We start from the raw sequence: 14,819 nt of genomic DNA, 5'->3' as shown, positions 1-14,819 counted from the left end.
CCCCCATCCCAACGGCTCCCCCCACCCCGGGAAGGGCCGCCTCTCCTCACAGGGACAGCTCCCCCCGTCCCGGGCGGAGCCACCTCTCCTCATCGGGAGAGCTCCCCCGGACCCTAACGGCTGTCCCCCGTCCCAACGGCTCCCCCCGTCCCGGGCAAGGCCACCGCTCCTCACAGGGAGAGCTGCCCCCATCCCAACAGCTCCCCCACCCCGAGCGGGGCCGCCTCTCCTCACAGAAACAGCTGCGCTGCCCCCCCCCCCCCCCAACGGCTTTCCCTCCGCCCCACCGACCCGCGGGACCCGCCCCGTGCGCGCCTCCGCCTCCCCCCGCCCACGCGGGGCGCGCACGTGCTAGAGGGAAACACGGAGGTGCGCAGGCGCAGTGCGGCCGCCCCGCCCCGCCCCGCCCGGCCGGGCCTCGGGGCTGGGGAAATAGAAGGAGGAGTCTGAGTCTCCGGGCGCCTGATTGACTGATGTCATTTCCCCCACTCCGTGCCTCGCCGTCCCATTGGCTGCTGGCAGACCGCTATCTGCACTGTGCTTTCCGATTGGCTGCTGCCGCGCCGGCTGTTGTCCTATCCTAATTCGGGCCACGCGGATTAGCGCCTTTAAACCCCGCCTCCTGCCCCAGCTCCTCCCCCCGCCTCTTTTCCCTCCCTCTCATTGGTCAATACCGCGCTTCGCTCCTCCCGCCCGCCGTCGCGCTAAGCTCCCCGATTGGGTGGCAGCGGCCTGCCTCAGACCCCCTCCCTCTTCGCCGCACTGCGCATGCGCACTTCTCCCTCCCCGAGCGGGCGAGCTGATAAAGTTTTGTTGGGCGGGGAAGCGGGGGGGGGGGGAACAGTGGCGTCCCCGGGTCCCGCCCCCTTCCTTCCCCCGCCCGCCAGCGGCGTCCGCCAGCCCGGCCCCGCCCCGACCTGCCCGAGCGGGAGGCGGGGGGAGCGGCCGTTGAGGCGCGCGCGCGCGCTCGCGCCGGGCTCGAGCCGGCGGCATCTCCCCTCCCTCCCCTCAGTCCCGCTCGGCAGTCGCGGCGGCAACACCAGGAGCAGAAGCAGCCGCCTGGGTAGCGGTGCCGCCGCCTCCTCCTCACCATTCTCTCCCCTCCCTCACCACCCCGGGGCACGGTGAGCACAGCCGCGTGGAGAGGGCTCGCCTCCTTCCCTCCCTCCCCGGCGCCGGGACGCGCGAGCTCTGTCGTGGGGCGCGACGGGACGCGGGGGGTGGGGGGGATGTTCTCCTTGCCCCGCATTGCCGGACTCCTCCTCTCCATCCCGCCACGGGGAGCGTCCGTTCGCGGCCCCCCAGACTCCCCTCCCGGGCCGGCGGCTCTGCCTCCCCCCCGCGCCCAATACTGTGGCAGCCCTGGCGGCGGCGCTCCCCCCCGCGCCGCACCCCGGGGCGGGCGGTGGCTGCCCCTGGGCCGGCGGAGCTCTCCTCGTGGGCCGGGGCGGGCCCCCCACCTCTGCGGCTGCCCCTTGTCCGCCCGGCCGGCGGCGCCTCCTCGGGTCGTCCGCGACCGCTCCCGCCTGGGGAGGAGCCGCGGTGGCCGCTCGGGGACGGCGGGGAGGGAGGCGGGAGGGGGGTTGTCGTGGCGGCGGTGCCGGCCGGAGGGGAGGGCGGCTGCGGGCTCGGAGGGCTGCCCGCGGGGTGGGAGCGCCCTTGCACCGCCGGGCTTCGGAGCCGCCGCCTCTTGTCAGCGCTGGCGCTGGTGGCACTTGTCACCCGGGACTAGGCTGGGCTTTTCTTATCGTATTTCACGTCTGTCATATTGCATGGGAAACTTCCTCAGCCCAACGCAACTTTGAGCAAAAAGGAAAAAAAAAAAAACTCCAGAAAAGCCATTTCCTTTAATGTTACAGCTGCTGGAAAACAGCCGACAAGTTCCTCTTAAAATATAATTGCAACATCACTCTTTTAGAGGAAGCGAGATCTGGAACATAGGACCGCAGGGAAAGCACTTAATCTCTACTCCTTTTGTGTAATGTGAGAAAAGACTAGGCTTTTCTATGGCGTAGGACTCTCCATTGGGAGATTTAATGCCTTTTAAAGTGTTCTGAGGTTTTTCGGAAAGATCTTAAGTGCAAATTGCTCCTGCTGTAAGGCGCTAATCCGGTGAATTGAAAATGAGTTTGGGTATTTGAGGAGGCGGCGGCTGTGGTGGTTTTTTTGGTCGTTTTCTGTAGCAAACGCAAATGCAACCACACCAGTGCTGGACATGGTTTGCCTGAAATTTGGGTGTATTTGCTCGCTACCTGGTGGTTCTGACACCTGTTACTGAAACTTGTGCACCCTTTCTATTATCTTTGCTTTGACTGACCTTGTTCAGTGGAATGCTTTGTATTATTGGTACTTCCAAATCTTGTGTAACATCCACCACTGCTATAGAAATACATAATCTAGTTAGGGTTTTGGATGGCTGTCTTGCTTCCTGTTTGGTTTTCCTCACAGAAATCTTTTTAGAACTGAGAGACTGAGATTAATTATTTCTTTTCCTCCTTCTAATTCAACAGATGCAGTTTATGTTGCTTTTTAGTCGCCAGGGGAAACTGAGACTCCAGAAGTGGTATGTCCCATTATCTGACAAAGAAAAGAAGAAAATCACAAGGGAACTTGTTCAAACAGTATTAGCCCGCAAACCGAAAATGTGCAGCTTCCTGGAATGGAGAGACCTGAAGATTGTCTACAAAAGGTTGTTCTGTCTCACTAACCTTGTAATTGCCATACATCACAAACAGCGTAATAAGTAACAAGAAAATAATGAAGGTTGATTTTTTCTTTTTTTTCTTTTCTTCCCTCCCTCTGCTGGTTATGGAGAAGACTGACTTTTCCCTTGAATCTAATTTGATAACCAAGTGTAGGAATCATTCATGTGTGGAAAATCACTCATGCATTTAGAAATGCGCTGAAGAAAAAAAAATGAGGTTTCCTTCTACTTTCATAAGGAGTGGTGGTTCTTGGTTCTCTGTTTAGATTCACACAGTACGTAAATGTGTACAAATAAGTGTGTAAGATTTAATAGGTGATAAAGAAAACCTAAATTTTTTAAACAGTTACCTCAGGAAGTGACTTCATAAATCACCTGCAAATGCAACTTGCTTTTAAAGTCTGATAGAAATAAGGAAATAATCCTTTCAGAGTGCCTAGTTTGTTTTTTTGTTGTTTATTTCATTAATTATTATTATTTTGTTATGGATACAAAAAGGCATTTCTCCTAATTGAAGAAATCATGACTAGCTTTCTTTTTGTGGAAGCACTGTATAATTTTCTGTGCAATAGTTTCATTTATCAGTTGTTCCCTAACTTTTCTAGGAGTATTTGGCAAGCATTTTTTAGCTTTGTGCTGATCTTTAGAATGTATTACAACACAGCACTGAACATAATTTTCCCCGCGAAGAACAGTAACCTTCATTCTGATTTGGTAGGCTGCATCTCTTCCAGCTAAAGCTGGTGCTACGAAACCTGGAGTTATCTCCCTTCCCTAATTAGTTATAAACTTCAGAACGTTTATGCATTCTTATTTTCTCTTTGAGATGTTAAATAATTTGTGCCCTGTAGTAAATATTGTATCCTCTCTGTAGGTAGGAGAGAGAGAACGAGCTGAAATTAAGTTTGTAACTCTTTTCCATTGTACCAAATGGGTAGAATCAAAAAGGTTTAGGTAAGTTTTAAGTCCTGGTTTCATATATACATCAGTGCATGTAACATTGTGCACATAAATGTTACCAGTCTATCTAATGCATGTAGTTCTTTAACACAAGGAGAAGGAAAGAGGAGGAACAAAGCGTAAGGCTGCGCTTAAGAAAAGCGTACCCAATTTTACTTCTGCCTCTCAGTTTCCTCACAAAACTTACTGTAAGTAGCTGTAGACAAACTTGCTGAAATGCTTTATGTGCTCCCTTAAGCAATACTGCCTGCAAATGCTCTTTTAGCTGGGCTTTTGGGGGAACTAGATCAGAAAAATTAATCATGAGTAGGCCAGTCTGTTCACTTCCTTGCCCTGTCATGAACAGCAGTAGCTGTTCTGGTGGTTGGTTGATTCCATGCATCTGCCCCCCCCCCCCCCCAATCTATTTATTATTGTTAACAACTACTTGTCATGTTCTTTTGTGTCTAGGGAACTGGTGGAAATTTGAGTATGACTGTTTGAATTGCTGAAAGTTGTGGTGGTTGCTCATCTCAGTAGTGTGCTGTGGGTCCCGTGGTCAAGGAGAATGAAGAAGTTTGCTGGGAGATGCATCTAGACCATTTTGGGCTGGATGTAGACTGCAGTCCATCTGCTAGACTGCTGATGTGCACAGCTGACTGTGGTAGCTTATTTCAGTGTCTGCAAACCAATCTGACACAGTTGGCCTATGACATCTTGCTGAAGATAAGCTTGTATCAAGCTAATGAACATCTCAGTTCCTGTTTTACTTTTGCTTTTTTGGCAAGTTTCATAAGGCTAAAAACATCACCAGAAGGACTGGGTATAAGAGGTGATAGTTTACATTCCTGCATCTGATGACAATAACAGCTTTTAGGTTGTTCCATCCATGGAACCAATCATGACACCATAATTAAAGTTGATGAGTACCAACTTTGAGAAGAGAGATGGTGGGTCAAAAGTAGATAATCCCAAGAAGACAACCATAATAGTCAAAGTCTTAATACTTCCTGAAAGGTGGGTGTCTAAAAGAGCAACGCACCTGCAGCAACCTTGTGGGATTTGTGAAATTGCAAAAAGTGCTCCCAATTGCTAGCAGACAGAAGGCTCTTGAGCATCTCTACTAAGATATCTTCTTGTCTTATCTATTATTGGGAAGACTCTCAAAACTCCTGGTGCAATTGTTTTCCAATTTAAGCTATAAAAGTATATACATAGCGCATACGCGTTGTGTGTGTATTGCTATTATAAGTCTTAGATTGCTGAAATTGATGTGCTATTCTTGTTTTTAGAGTATATTTACTGTCAATTTGTAAGAGAGAATTGACCTACATATTGTGACTCAAAGAATGGTTGGCATTATTAGAAGTATACTCAAGGGTTTCATTGATGTACCTTTTTGCAAGAACAGAATGAACTCAAATGCAAAACTGGCAAGCCAGTAGCTTTTGCTGCCTTCTGATACTTAACATTTATCAAGAAAGCTGGATTATTTTGATTAGCCTCCTTAGCTCTGTAGCATTTCATCCTTATAGGACGTTTTCTGAATGACACATTTTTCTAGAACTAGGTGTTTTAAAATCCATCTTGAAGGTGTGTGACTAACTTTTATTTTCTTTGGTTTCATATGTGTAGCATCGATAATGGTTACAAAATAGGGTCAGTTGTTGCCTTCTTAAGTTGTTTGGTGGTTTTTTTGTTTGTTTTTGTTTTGTTTTGGTTTTTTTTTAGTGCTACAAAACTTAGGTGGACAGGTGCCCTGCTTTTGACATGAGAATTTCATGAATTGGGATGTATGTATTCTGTAGCTGGTTTGGAAGAGTTTTTCAGGATGGTAGACACCAGAAGATTGAAAAATTATTTGAGTTTCTAACTTCAAGAGACAAATAGAGATTTGAAGTGACTTGCTGAGGAAAAAAAAGAAGAAATTCAAGTATGGGAAGCTAACAACAATTGCACTTTATGAAAATAGAGTAGGAATCATCTTGCAGACAGCTGATTAGAAACTTAGCAAACACAATTAATGATCGCTCTTCATATTTTGTCATTTTAAAAACTAACTGGAGTGATATTGGAGCATATAGGATAGAAGTTCATGCAGCTTTCCCCTTGTGACAGGGAAATGTGTTAAATGTTAACACTTCTAATATTACTAAAAAATAAAACTTAAGGTAGAATGTGATTTTTTTTTCCTCTTTTTTCTCTTTGAAGATCTTAACTGTTCACTATTTTAGCTTCTGACGGTATTAGTTATTTTCCTTGTGTGGTATATTGCGATCAAAACAAGAAATTGCAGAATAACTGATTTTTATGTAAATTTTACTTTGTTAGCATTTGGTTAACTGAGATCGTGGGACTTGGTTATTTTGACTGGTAATTTGATTAAGGATTGTGGCTTTGTTTTTATATGTCAATTTGGAACTGTGTTTGCAGTATGAAGTTATAAAACTGTCATAGCTTGTACTGCCCTTAATGTTGTGACAATCATCTTTTAATTTAACATAAAGTAACCATAATCATAGGTTAAGCTAAAGACTTACGGAAAAATAAGTTTTTAAACTTTTGCCCTCCCTCATTGAAAGAAATAGTGAAAGAGATCATTCTGCAAGTGGTGTGCCTCTTAGCTCAAAGTATTTTGAACCTAAGATGCAGTCATGTGGCTAGTGGTATGTGCCTGTTAGTTGACATCCCTATCTTTATGTAGATCTTAACTGCTAGTTTTATTTGTTAAAAATGTTACTGTGGTGTTGATTAGGTGGCTCTGTAAAACTGACTGAATGCAATGATTATAGTAAATTAAGTACTTGGATTTGGTTATTTTAACGTGATCAAGTCCTCTTTGTACAGGATTTGAGTTCATGCGGCACGAGGAGGACCTCCAGCACTAAGAAGCAGCAGTGTTTTCATAGAGGATTAACAGTACCAAGCTTTTGTTCATTTCTAAAACTACTGGGGGGAAGTAGCCTTGCTGAAACAAGAAACTGTAAAAGAAAATGCTTATCTTGGGTAGTGTTATTGTTGTTGATTTCGGTATCTTTGACTGAACAGTGATGGATCTGCCTGTCCTAGAGTCTCAGAACTTACTGTTTTATTAAAGAAATGTGTAAGTTTTTTGGAAGAGGGGAAAAAAAAGATCTTTTGCCAAGCAGTAGTCCTTGGGCTACTTGCAGTAGTCCCAGATGTCACTGGGTCAGCTATGGTAAACTATCACCAAATTCCAGATTCTTGGGCTCCCTTAAGCACCTGTCTGCCTTTTAAAGGCAGCTTGGTTGTCATTTGCAGTTCAGCTCTGCTCTTGCCAAAGCCTGTAGGCTTTAAATTTCTGCCGTTAGAATTTACATACAATGTGACTTGGATGCTGACAGTCTTAGGACTTGCAGCTTGTGGTGACAAACTTCCAGGGATGATTTCAAGCAGTTGTTCTCTCATCTAGTAGGAGAATACCGCTGAACTGGTAGGATTTGCAGGTTATGCTCTGCCCACAGCAACCTGATCCCCCAGCAGAATTACTGAACCTGGCTGCGAGCAGAGTAGTAGCAGAGAACTCTGCTGAAGCATTGTCTGCCAGTTGTGAGGCTTCCCACTACTGAACTAGTGCAACTGTTGGGGGCAGGTTCGTGAATTTCTCTTTCCTTCCACAAAAAAACCCTAAGGTTATCTATCTGAAGGCAGGGATTTGTATGAGTATGTATACCTCCTGTGTTTCCCTTTTGTTCTTTTATTCCATGTAATGTTCTTAAGTGATTTTTCTAAACTGTTTTGGCCCCCTTTCTGGCGAGTGGAGGATGTTTATCATTATTTCCCTAAATGAGTATAAGCGGCTGGTTTGGGGCTGAAGGTTCTGTTACTAATGCCTACTGAGAATTGCGTCCCCCCCCCCCCCCCCATTGCAGTAGGAATAAATAGAGCAGAATGTTTCTTCCAGACTTCACTACATTTGCTTCTGTGCGATGTGGCATACTTTACATACATACAGGATTTGCCTTTTCATTGGGTATATATGAAAGACAGGTTTCTGTCAGGGTCATTAGGAAAAAAGTGCCTCTGCAGAGCGGAAAACAGTAATCTACTTGTCTTTGTATGGACATTCTCCATGTAGGCTTCTACACTTGGCAAAACCTCTGGTTTATTTACTGTAGGCTATATGTGGACACTTTTTTCTGAAGCCCTGGCCTGCAGAGAAAAAAAAAATAGTATAAACTATTTCGTTTGAGAAATTGGGTCTGAAGAAAGGTATACCTTTGTAGTATGCTCATGACCTTTGCAGTGATGGCTGACTTGTGTATACTTTTCTGCTATTTGCCATGTAGGCTTATTGAATCTGCATTTGTTTTCTTTTATTGATTAGTGATCCGTTAGTCATGGTTGCTACTTAAAAAATGCTTTGAAAAATATTCTTTGCTTATAATGATAGATAGCCAGGCCTCCATTTTGTGTTAAGCCCACTGAATAGTTTTTGTTTCTTGATATTCTTTCTCCAACACTGCAGTTGGCAGAACTTGAATGTGTAGTCTACTCATTAGCTGCCAAATAAAGTCTTTCGAAAGTATATTTTCTTTTAAATGACCACTTTCCAGGAAAGTATTTCATGTTAGGTAGTCTCCCTCTCCTTCCCTTCTGCCCCTCTCTTCCCCCCTCTTTTTTTGGGGTATTTGCATAAAATAGTTGTGTGCATCAAAAGAGACTCTTCAGTAATAGGGAGGCACAAAAGGAATGTCCTATGTGGATAAATTTCAAATATTTGAGTCAAATTTGATTTGAATAAGGCCTGCTGGTATGTGATTCAACTTGTGTTTAAGCACTGTAAGGGAACAGCTTAACTACACTTCATCATAATCAGTGCTGCTCATCTGAATATGAATCCAATAATAGTTTGGGTTGGAAGGGAGCTTTAAAGGTCATCTAGTCCAAACCCCCCTGCAATGAGCAGGGATGTCTTCAACTAGATCATGTTGCTCAGAGCCCCGTCCACCCTGACCTTGAATGTTTCCAGGGATGGGGCATCTACCACCTCTCTGGGCAACCCGTGACAGTGTTTCACCACCCTCATTGTAAAAAAAATTTCTTCTTATATCTAGTCTAAATCTATCTTCTTTTAGTTTAAAGCCATTACCCCTCATCCTATCGCAACAGGCCCTGCTAAAAAGTTTGTCCCCATTTTATAAGCCCTCTTTGTAGTACTGGAAGGCTGTTATAAGGTCTTCCTGGAGCCTTCTCTTCTCCAGGCTGAACAACCCCAACTCCCTCAGCCTGTCCTCATAGGAGAGGTGCTCCAGCCCTCTGATCATTTCCATGGCCCTCCTCTGGACCCGTTACAACAGGTCCATGTCCTTCTTATGTTGGGGACTCCAAAGCTGGATGCAGTACTCCAGGTGGGGTCTCACCAAAGCAGAGTAGAGGGGCAGAATCACCTCCTTTGACCTGCTGGCCCCCAATTCTTTTGATGTGGCCCTGGATATGGATGGCCTTCTGGGCTGTGAGCGTACACTGTCAGCTCATCTCCATGTTTTCATCCACCAGTATCCCCAAGTCGTTCTCAGCAGGGCTGCTCTCAATCCCTTCATCCCCCAGCCTGTGTTGATACTGGGGGTTATTCTGATGGAGATGCAGGACCTTGAACTTGGCCTTGTTGAACCTCATGAGGTTCACATGGGCCTACTTCCCTACTTCTTGAGCTCGTCCAGTTCCCTCTGGATAGCATCCTGTCAGGTGTGTCAGCCGCACTGCTCAGCTTGGTGGCATCTGCAAACTTGCTGAGGGTGCACTCAATCCCACTGTCTATGTCACTATGAAGATATGAAACAGCACTGGTCCCAATACAGACTTATGAGGGACACACTTGTCACCAGTCTCCATGTGGACACTGAGCAGTTGACCACTACCCTCTGGATGTGACCATCCAACCAATTCCTCATCCACTGAACAGTCCACACATCAAATCCATATCTCTCCAATTTAGAAGGATGTTGTGGGGGACTGTGTCAAAGGCCTTACAGAAGTCCAGACAGATGACATCTGTAGCTCTTCCCTTGTCCGCTGATGTAGTAACTGCATCATAGCAGCCTACTAGGTTGGTCAGGTGGGACTTGCACTTGGTGAAGCCATGCTGGCTGTTTTGAGTCACCTCCCTGTCCTCCATGTGCCTTAGCATAGCTTCCAGGAGGATCTGTTCCATGATATTTCCAGGCACAGAGATGAGGCTGACAGGTCATTAGTTCACAGGGTCCTCCTTTCTGCTGTTTTTAAAAATGCGTGCAACGTTTCCCTTTTTCTGGTCACTGGGTACTTCACCTACTGCAGTGACTTCAAATATCATGGAGAGTGGCTTGGCAACTACATCAGCCCATTCCCTCAGGACTCTGGGATGCATCTAATGAGGTGCCATAGATTTCTGTATGTTCAGGTTCCTTAGGTGGACATGATCAGGACCTGATTTTCTCTTACAGTGGGAGGGTCTTTTCTCCCCCAGTCCCTGCTTTGTGGTCCATCCACTCAAGAGGTGTGAGAAGAGAGGCTGACAGTGAAGACTGGCAAAAAGTTGTTCAGTACCTCAGCCTCCTCCTTGTCCTTTGTTACCAGTTTGCCAGTCCTGTTCATCAGGGGGGCTGCACCTTCTTTGACCTTCCTTTTCTGGCTGAAGAAAGCTTTGTTTAGATGGATTTGGCCTGAGTGCTGATAACTAGTGTAAATGTCAAGTAATGTGCCAAAGCTCTTTTTTTTTTCTACAATGAAATACAATAACATGGAGTTCGACTTATAAATTCCTCATTAGGTGTGAAAATGTTTTTTTCTTTATAGTATCGCTTTCCAATACTTATTGGAAATAAAAGTAGCTTTGTCTAAAAGACACCTTATACAGATTGAATCTTGCGAGCTACTACAATGACTGTAAATGTCCTTGAATTGGTGAGGCACAAACACAGCAGTGTAAAATCAAAAGAACTGTGCTTATATAGAACTTCTGATGAACTGACTAATCATGATGGTGAAGAGATGCAAGAGCAAGGGAATTGAAGTGTTAAGTGCTTCAATGGAGGTGTCTTCCTCTCTTTCTCCCCCATCACGTTTTGTGTTAGGATGGAAATAAGTTGTAGGCAATATTTTTTTTATTATAGTTTAAAACTTCTGAATACAAGCTGTTCTGATCAGTTGTTCATGATGAACCAATAGCAATTTGACTCAGCTAGAGCAGAGTGTGAGGGGACTTTCATGTCATAAATGATGACATGAAGTGTCTGGGAGACAAATTTGAACATACTACAAAATACAAGGTTTTTTGCAGGACTTCTAGCCAAAATCCCTGACTATTTCTTTGGAGACGTATGAAGTCCCAGCTGATAAAACACGTGTGACCTTTAAAAAGGTTTATGTGTTTCTGTGTATCGTAAAAAAATACCCATCTTAAACTTGGCATTCACATTTGAATGATTTCTTTTTAAATAGGGCTGGCTACTGAAAGAGTTCTTAATGTGGCCAGTTGTCCTCTCTAAACAGGCAAAAAAAAGCTGTTTCTGGTTCATGTAAACTGTCAGTTACAACAGGTGTTATTTGAAATCTCATTTGTGCCATGTGTGTCTGTATGGCATATGGTTTTGGCACTTTAGAAAAGACTAAATGTTTTTTTCAGCCTTCATTCCTGTTTTGTTTTGCATCATCTTTTTTAAACATGACTTGAACAAGCATATGGTAGCACACAATAGAATTGGACGGTCGTTTTGTTAAAGTGGAACTCAAGATTATATCTGAAGTAAAGATCATATCTTATCTTCCAGGGTGGAAGTGCATTGCTAGAAATTAGCTGATGGCCTCTCATTAGTCTGCTACCAGAACAGTTAGTAGTGATTGAGTTGTTGACTTAATAGCAATTGGGGTATATGACATTACTGTTAGTTTTGGAGTTTGCGATTTGTTGTGACTCCGACAGTTTGAAGTTGGCATTTGTTAAAGTCTCTGTAAAGACAAATCCATTTATCTTTCCCAAGGCATTTTCTATAGTTTTTATTATCTCTGTGTGGTAGCTTGTGTGATACAAATCTAAGATTGAATCTGTTGATTAGTATACCAGTGTTTGGATGTTACAGATAGTAGAGACAATATCTTGCCTCAGAACTCTGCCAGAAGGCCAAAAAATCAAATACATTTCCTTTTCCGGCCACTTTTTAGGCTAATTGAATTCCATCATCAAAAGGATGGTAAAGACTGAAGTCTTGCGTGACTCAAGGAGGCAGATCCCTTTTGTATACGCATATGTCTGCTGGTCTTTCAGCCATTCTTTGGTAGAACTTGCGTGGTTGTTGATTTAGAGTAACAGTGTGGTAAACTTGAGTATGAAAGACTGCTGAGAAGGTAATATATCTCAAGTGCGTTCACTTTGCTTGTGTTCTTCTGCTAACGCCAGGATTATATTGTTGTTACAGATACGCAAGCCTCTATTTCTGCTGTGCTATTGAAGATCAGGACAATGAACTAATAACTCTGGAAATAATTCATCGCTATGTAGAACTTCTTGACAAGTATTTTGGCAGTGTAAGTTAGTAATTAGTTTTTAATTTTTATAGATTCACAGTCTCTTTACATTATGTCATTTTGTTTTATGCCTGCAGCACTTTTAAAAAACATGATCAATTAGCTGTTGAAAAGGTGTATGTAACACATTTTATGTTGCTTGCTTGGCCAAACTAAACTAATAGTTGTCTATATAAATGTTAAAATGCAAAATTAAATTACTAATTTGGGAGAAGAACTGCTATTAATCTGGTGTTAATTGCCTGTATTTATTTCATTTTGTAGTAGTCTCAGCTGAGGTCAGATAAAATTTTATCCTTAGCTTGCTGTCTAGGCGCCCAGCTTTCTTCTCCGTGGCACTGTGTGTGAGCCCTTTTTATATCTGCTTACGAAAGAGGCAGTTGGTTGTTAACTATTAGGAGGGGTAAGGTAAGAAAAGGCAGACATCTGCTTACCCAGATAGCAAACACAAACAACTGTACATAAGCACTTTTAGAAAAACTGCTGCTCATCCTTCTGCTTTCCTAGTCCTTCTGACTAGGAAATGCACAGGACAAATAGGAAATTTGAGATTGTGTTTTCAAATTTTTCTGTAAGATTGCATGATCTGCCCTTGGATATTGCAGGCAAGAAGAGAACTTTAATTAGGGATATTCTCTTGCCTCATGAAGAGCCACGTCAGATTGACAGCTGTGAAATGAACCCTTTTTAACAATGAAAATGCTTGTCAAAGAGCTTTCTATAACTGTTTTTAACTCAAGCAAAGAAAAGATTTTTCATTCATTTTTTTCTCAAAGGACTGATTTTCTTTTCTTTTTTTTTCTTTTTCTTGTTGCCCCACTTAAAAGGTTTTAGTGTGAGTCCAACATCTTGATTTGGTGAAGTTTGGTGAAGCTGTGAACAAATTAAGTTTTGTGAGGCAATGTACCTCAATAGATAGTATTGTCTCATTTTGTAATAATGCTTGATGTTCCTTTTAGGTATGTGAACTTGATATCATCTTCAATTTCGAAAAAGCCTATTTCATTCTGGATGAGTTCCTTTTAGGCGGGGAGGTTCAGGAGACTTCCAAGAAAAATGTTCTCAAAGCCATTGAACAGGCAGATCTTTTACAGGAGGTAAGCAAATTCAACTTCTATGGCCTAAGTAGCAGCATGTTAGGCTGTGACTAGAAAAAGCTTCTGTATCTCTAAACTTGTAGAAGATGCTTTTTGCATGCTTAGCATGTAGTTTCTAGTTAGTTTTCCTAATTGTGCAATATGGCGATGTTATCTGCTCTTTTCATTTTGTTTGGCATGTGTATATTGTAACCTACTGTGATTTTACGTTTTGCTAGAAATGCAAGTGGTTGTCTTATGTGTATACCTAGATAATTATAGTTCATGCTGCTTTAACTTAGCTTCGTTCATGTGTCTTTCATTTCTTCTTTTTATTAATCAACCATTAGTATTTTGTTGTACCTGATGCATGTTCACTTCTTTACTGTTTCATTGCTGAAATCCAGAAGCTAGACTCTCTTCTTTGAGACACATTCAGGTATAGTTCTTATTCTAAAGACCTGCCTTTCTGCTATAGGTTGCTTATTCTGTCTTTTAAGTTGACAAAGCGGTAATAGTAGTGCCATAGAAACGTACTGAATAAAGTATAAGAACACTTGTTTCTTCACTTTGAATGCTTTTGTTGTTCGCTACTAACCTTGAAGAAAGACAGACGTTGCATGTCTACCATTTTTCTTTGGAAAACGTTTGATGGAAAGGGGTTCAATGGTATATAAAATGGTCCCCACGTTTCTCCCTCCTATGCTGTGTTGTTGTTTGGTTTTGTCCGTTTTTTGTTTGTTTTTTCTTTTTTTTACTTAATTGCTGTAGTCTTGAAGTCAGTGTTAAGGTCCTTGAATGTCTAAATGGAAGTCACAAAATTCTGATATGCTGGGGGAATCATCAGTCTTGTGTGGAAGTTACAGTTTAATAGGGAACATACAGCGGAACAGGGAACAGTGGTACATACAGTTTAACAGGGATTATGAACTTTATTTTTTTTAAATGTACTGAGGTTCACCAGTAAGGTTCTATAGAAATGTAAGCTCCTCTGTTTTTTTTCCCCTCATGTGAACCTTCAATTTGTTATTTTGTCCTGCGAGTTAATTACTTAATTTTCATATAAGCATTCTGTGTTCCAATTGGTATGCTTTTTTTGTTGAACGTGATATTAATAGGATGGGGAAACACATAATGTTCTTTACCCTAGTAGTTGTGTTTGTAATCCTTTCAGAGTACAGGCAAATCCACAACACATTAAAGTTCTTGTCTATCAACAGCTAGTTAGTGTCATGAACAAGGTCAGCCATTACACACAGATTTGCTACCCTATTTTTCTAGGAAGGAAATACATGCGCTTATTTACCGCTTGTGTTCTGATGCAGTTTTCGTTGAGTTCGTCTTTACTCTTTGAAGGAATTATCTTAACCAGAAGTCCTGTTGAAGTTTACAAAGAGCGGGGGGAAATAATCCATTTATTCTCTTAAAACCTTTTGCTCTTCTTTGTATGAAAACAGATGTAGTGGATTAGTTATCTCTTCCAGTTTGTCTCCTGCAAATGCACAGTTAACTATACATAAAATAGAATTACTGTATTTTTTCCTCATTCTCACTGGTTTGGAATTTTATTTTCA

At 43.0% G+C, this 14,819-nt stretch overlaps 1 protein-coding gene across 10 annotated transcripts in view; it reads left to right on the top strand.

The window, feature by feature from the left end:
• Positions 1-923: 923 nt before the first annotated feature.
• The window catches only part of AP1S2 (adaptor related protein complex 1 subunit sigma 2), a 36,975-nt gene continuing 23,079 nt past the window's right edge, over positions 924-14,819 (top strand). For 3 of the 10 annotated variants that reach the window (XR_008463242.1, XR_008463246.1, XM_054181192.1), the window contains exons 1-4: positions 929-1,124; positions 2,511-2,689; positions 12,061-12,169; positions 13,129-13,266. Coding sequence is in view for 7 of the 10 variants with exons in the window: in XM_054181192.1 (XP_054037167.1) it covers positions 2,511-2,689; positions 12,061-12,169; positions 13,129-13,266 (426 nt within the window). In the remaining 3 variants the exon portion in view is untranslated. Of the gene's footprint in view, positions 1,125-2,510; positions 2,690-12,060; positions 12,170-13,128; positions 13,267-13,652; positions 13,685-14,819 lie in introns of those variants that run through there. The other 7 variants (XM_054180742.1, XM_054180832.1, XR_008463234.1 and 4 more) reach the window with 5 other exon arrangements.

The sequence above is a fragment of the Rissa tridactyla genome, chromosome 1 (genome assembly GCF_028500815.1).
Source record: "Rissa tridactyla isolate bRisTri1 chromosome 1, bRisTri1.patW.cur.20221130, whole genome shotgun sequence".
Taxonomy (NCBI): Eukaryota; Metazoa; Chordata; class Aves; order Charadriiformes; family Laridae; genus Rissa; species Rissa tridactyla.
This window is presented reverse-complemented; position numbering and strand designations above follow the sequence as displayed.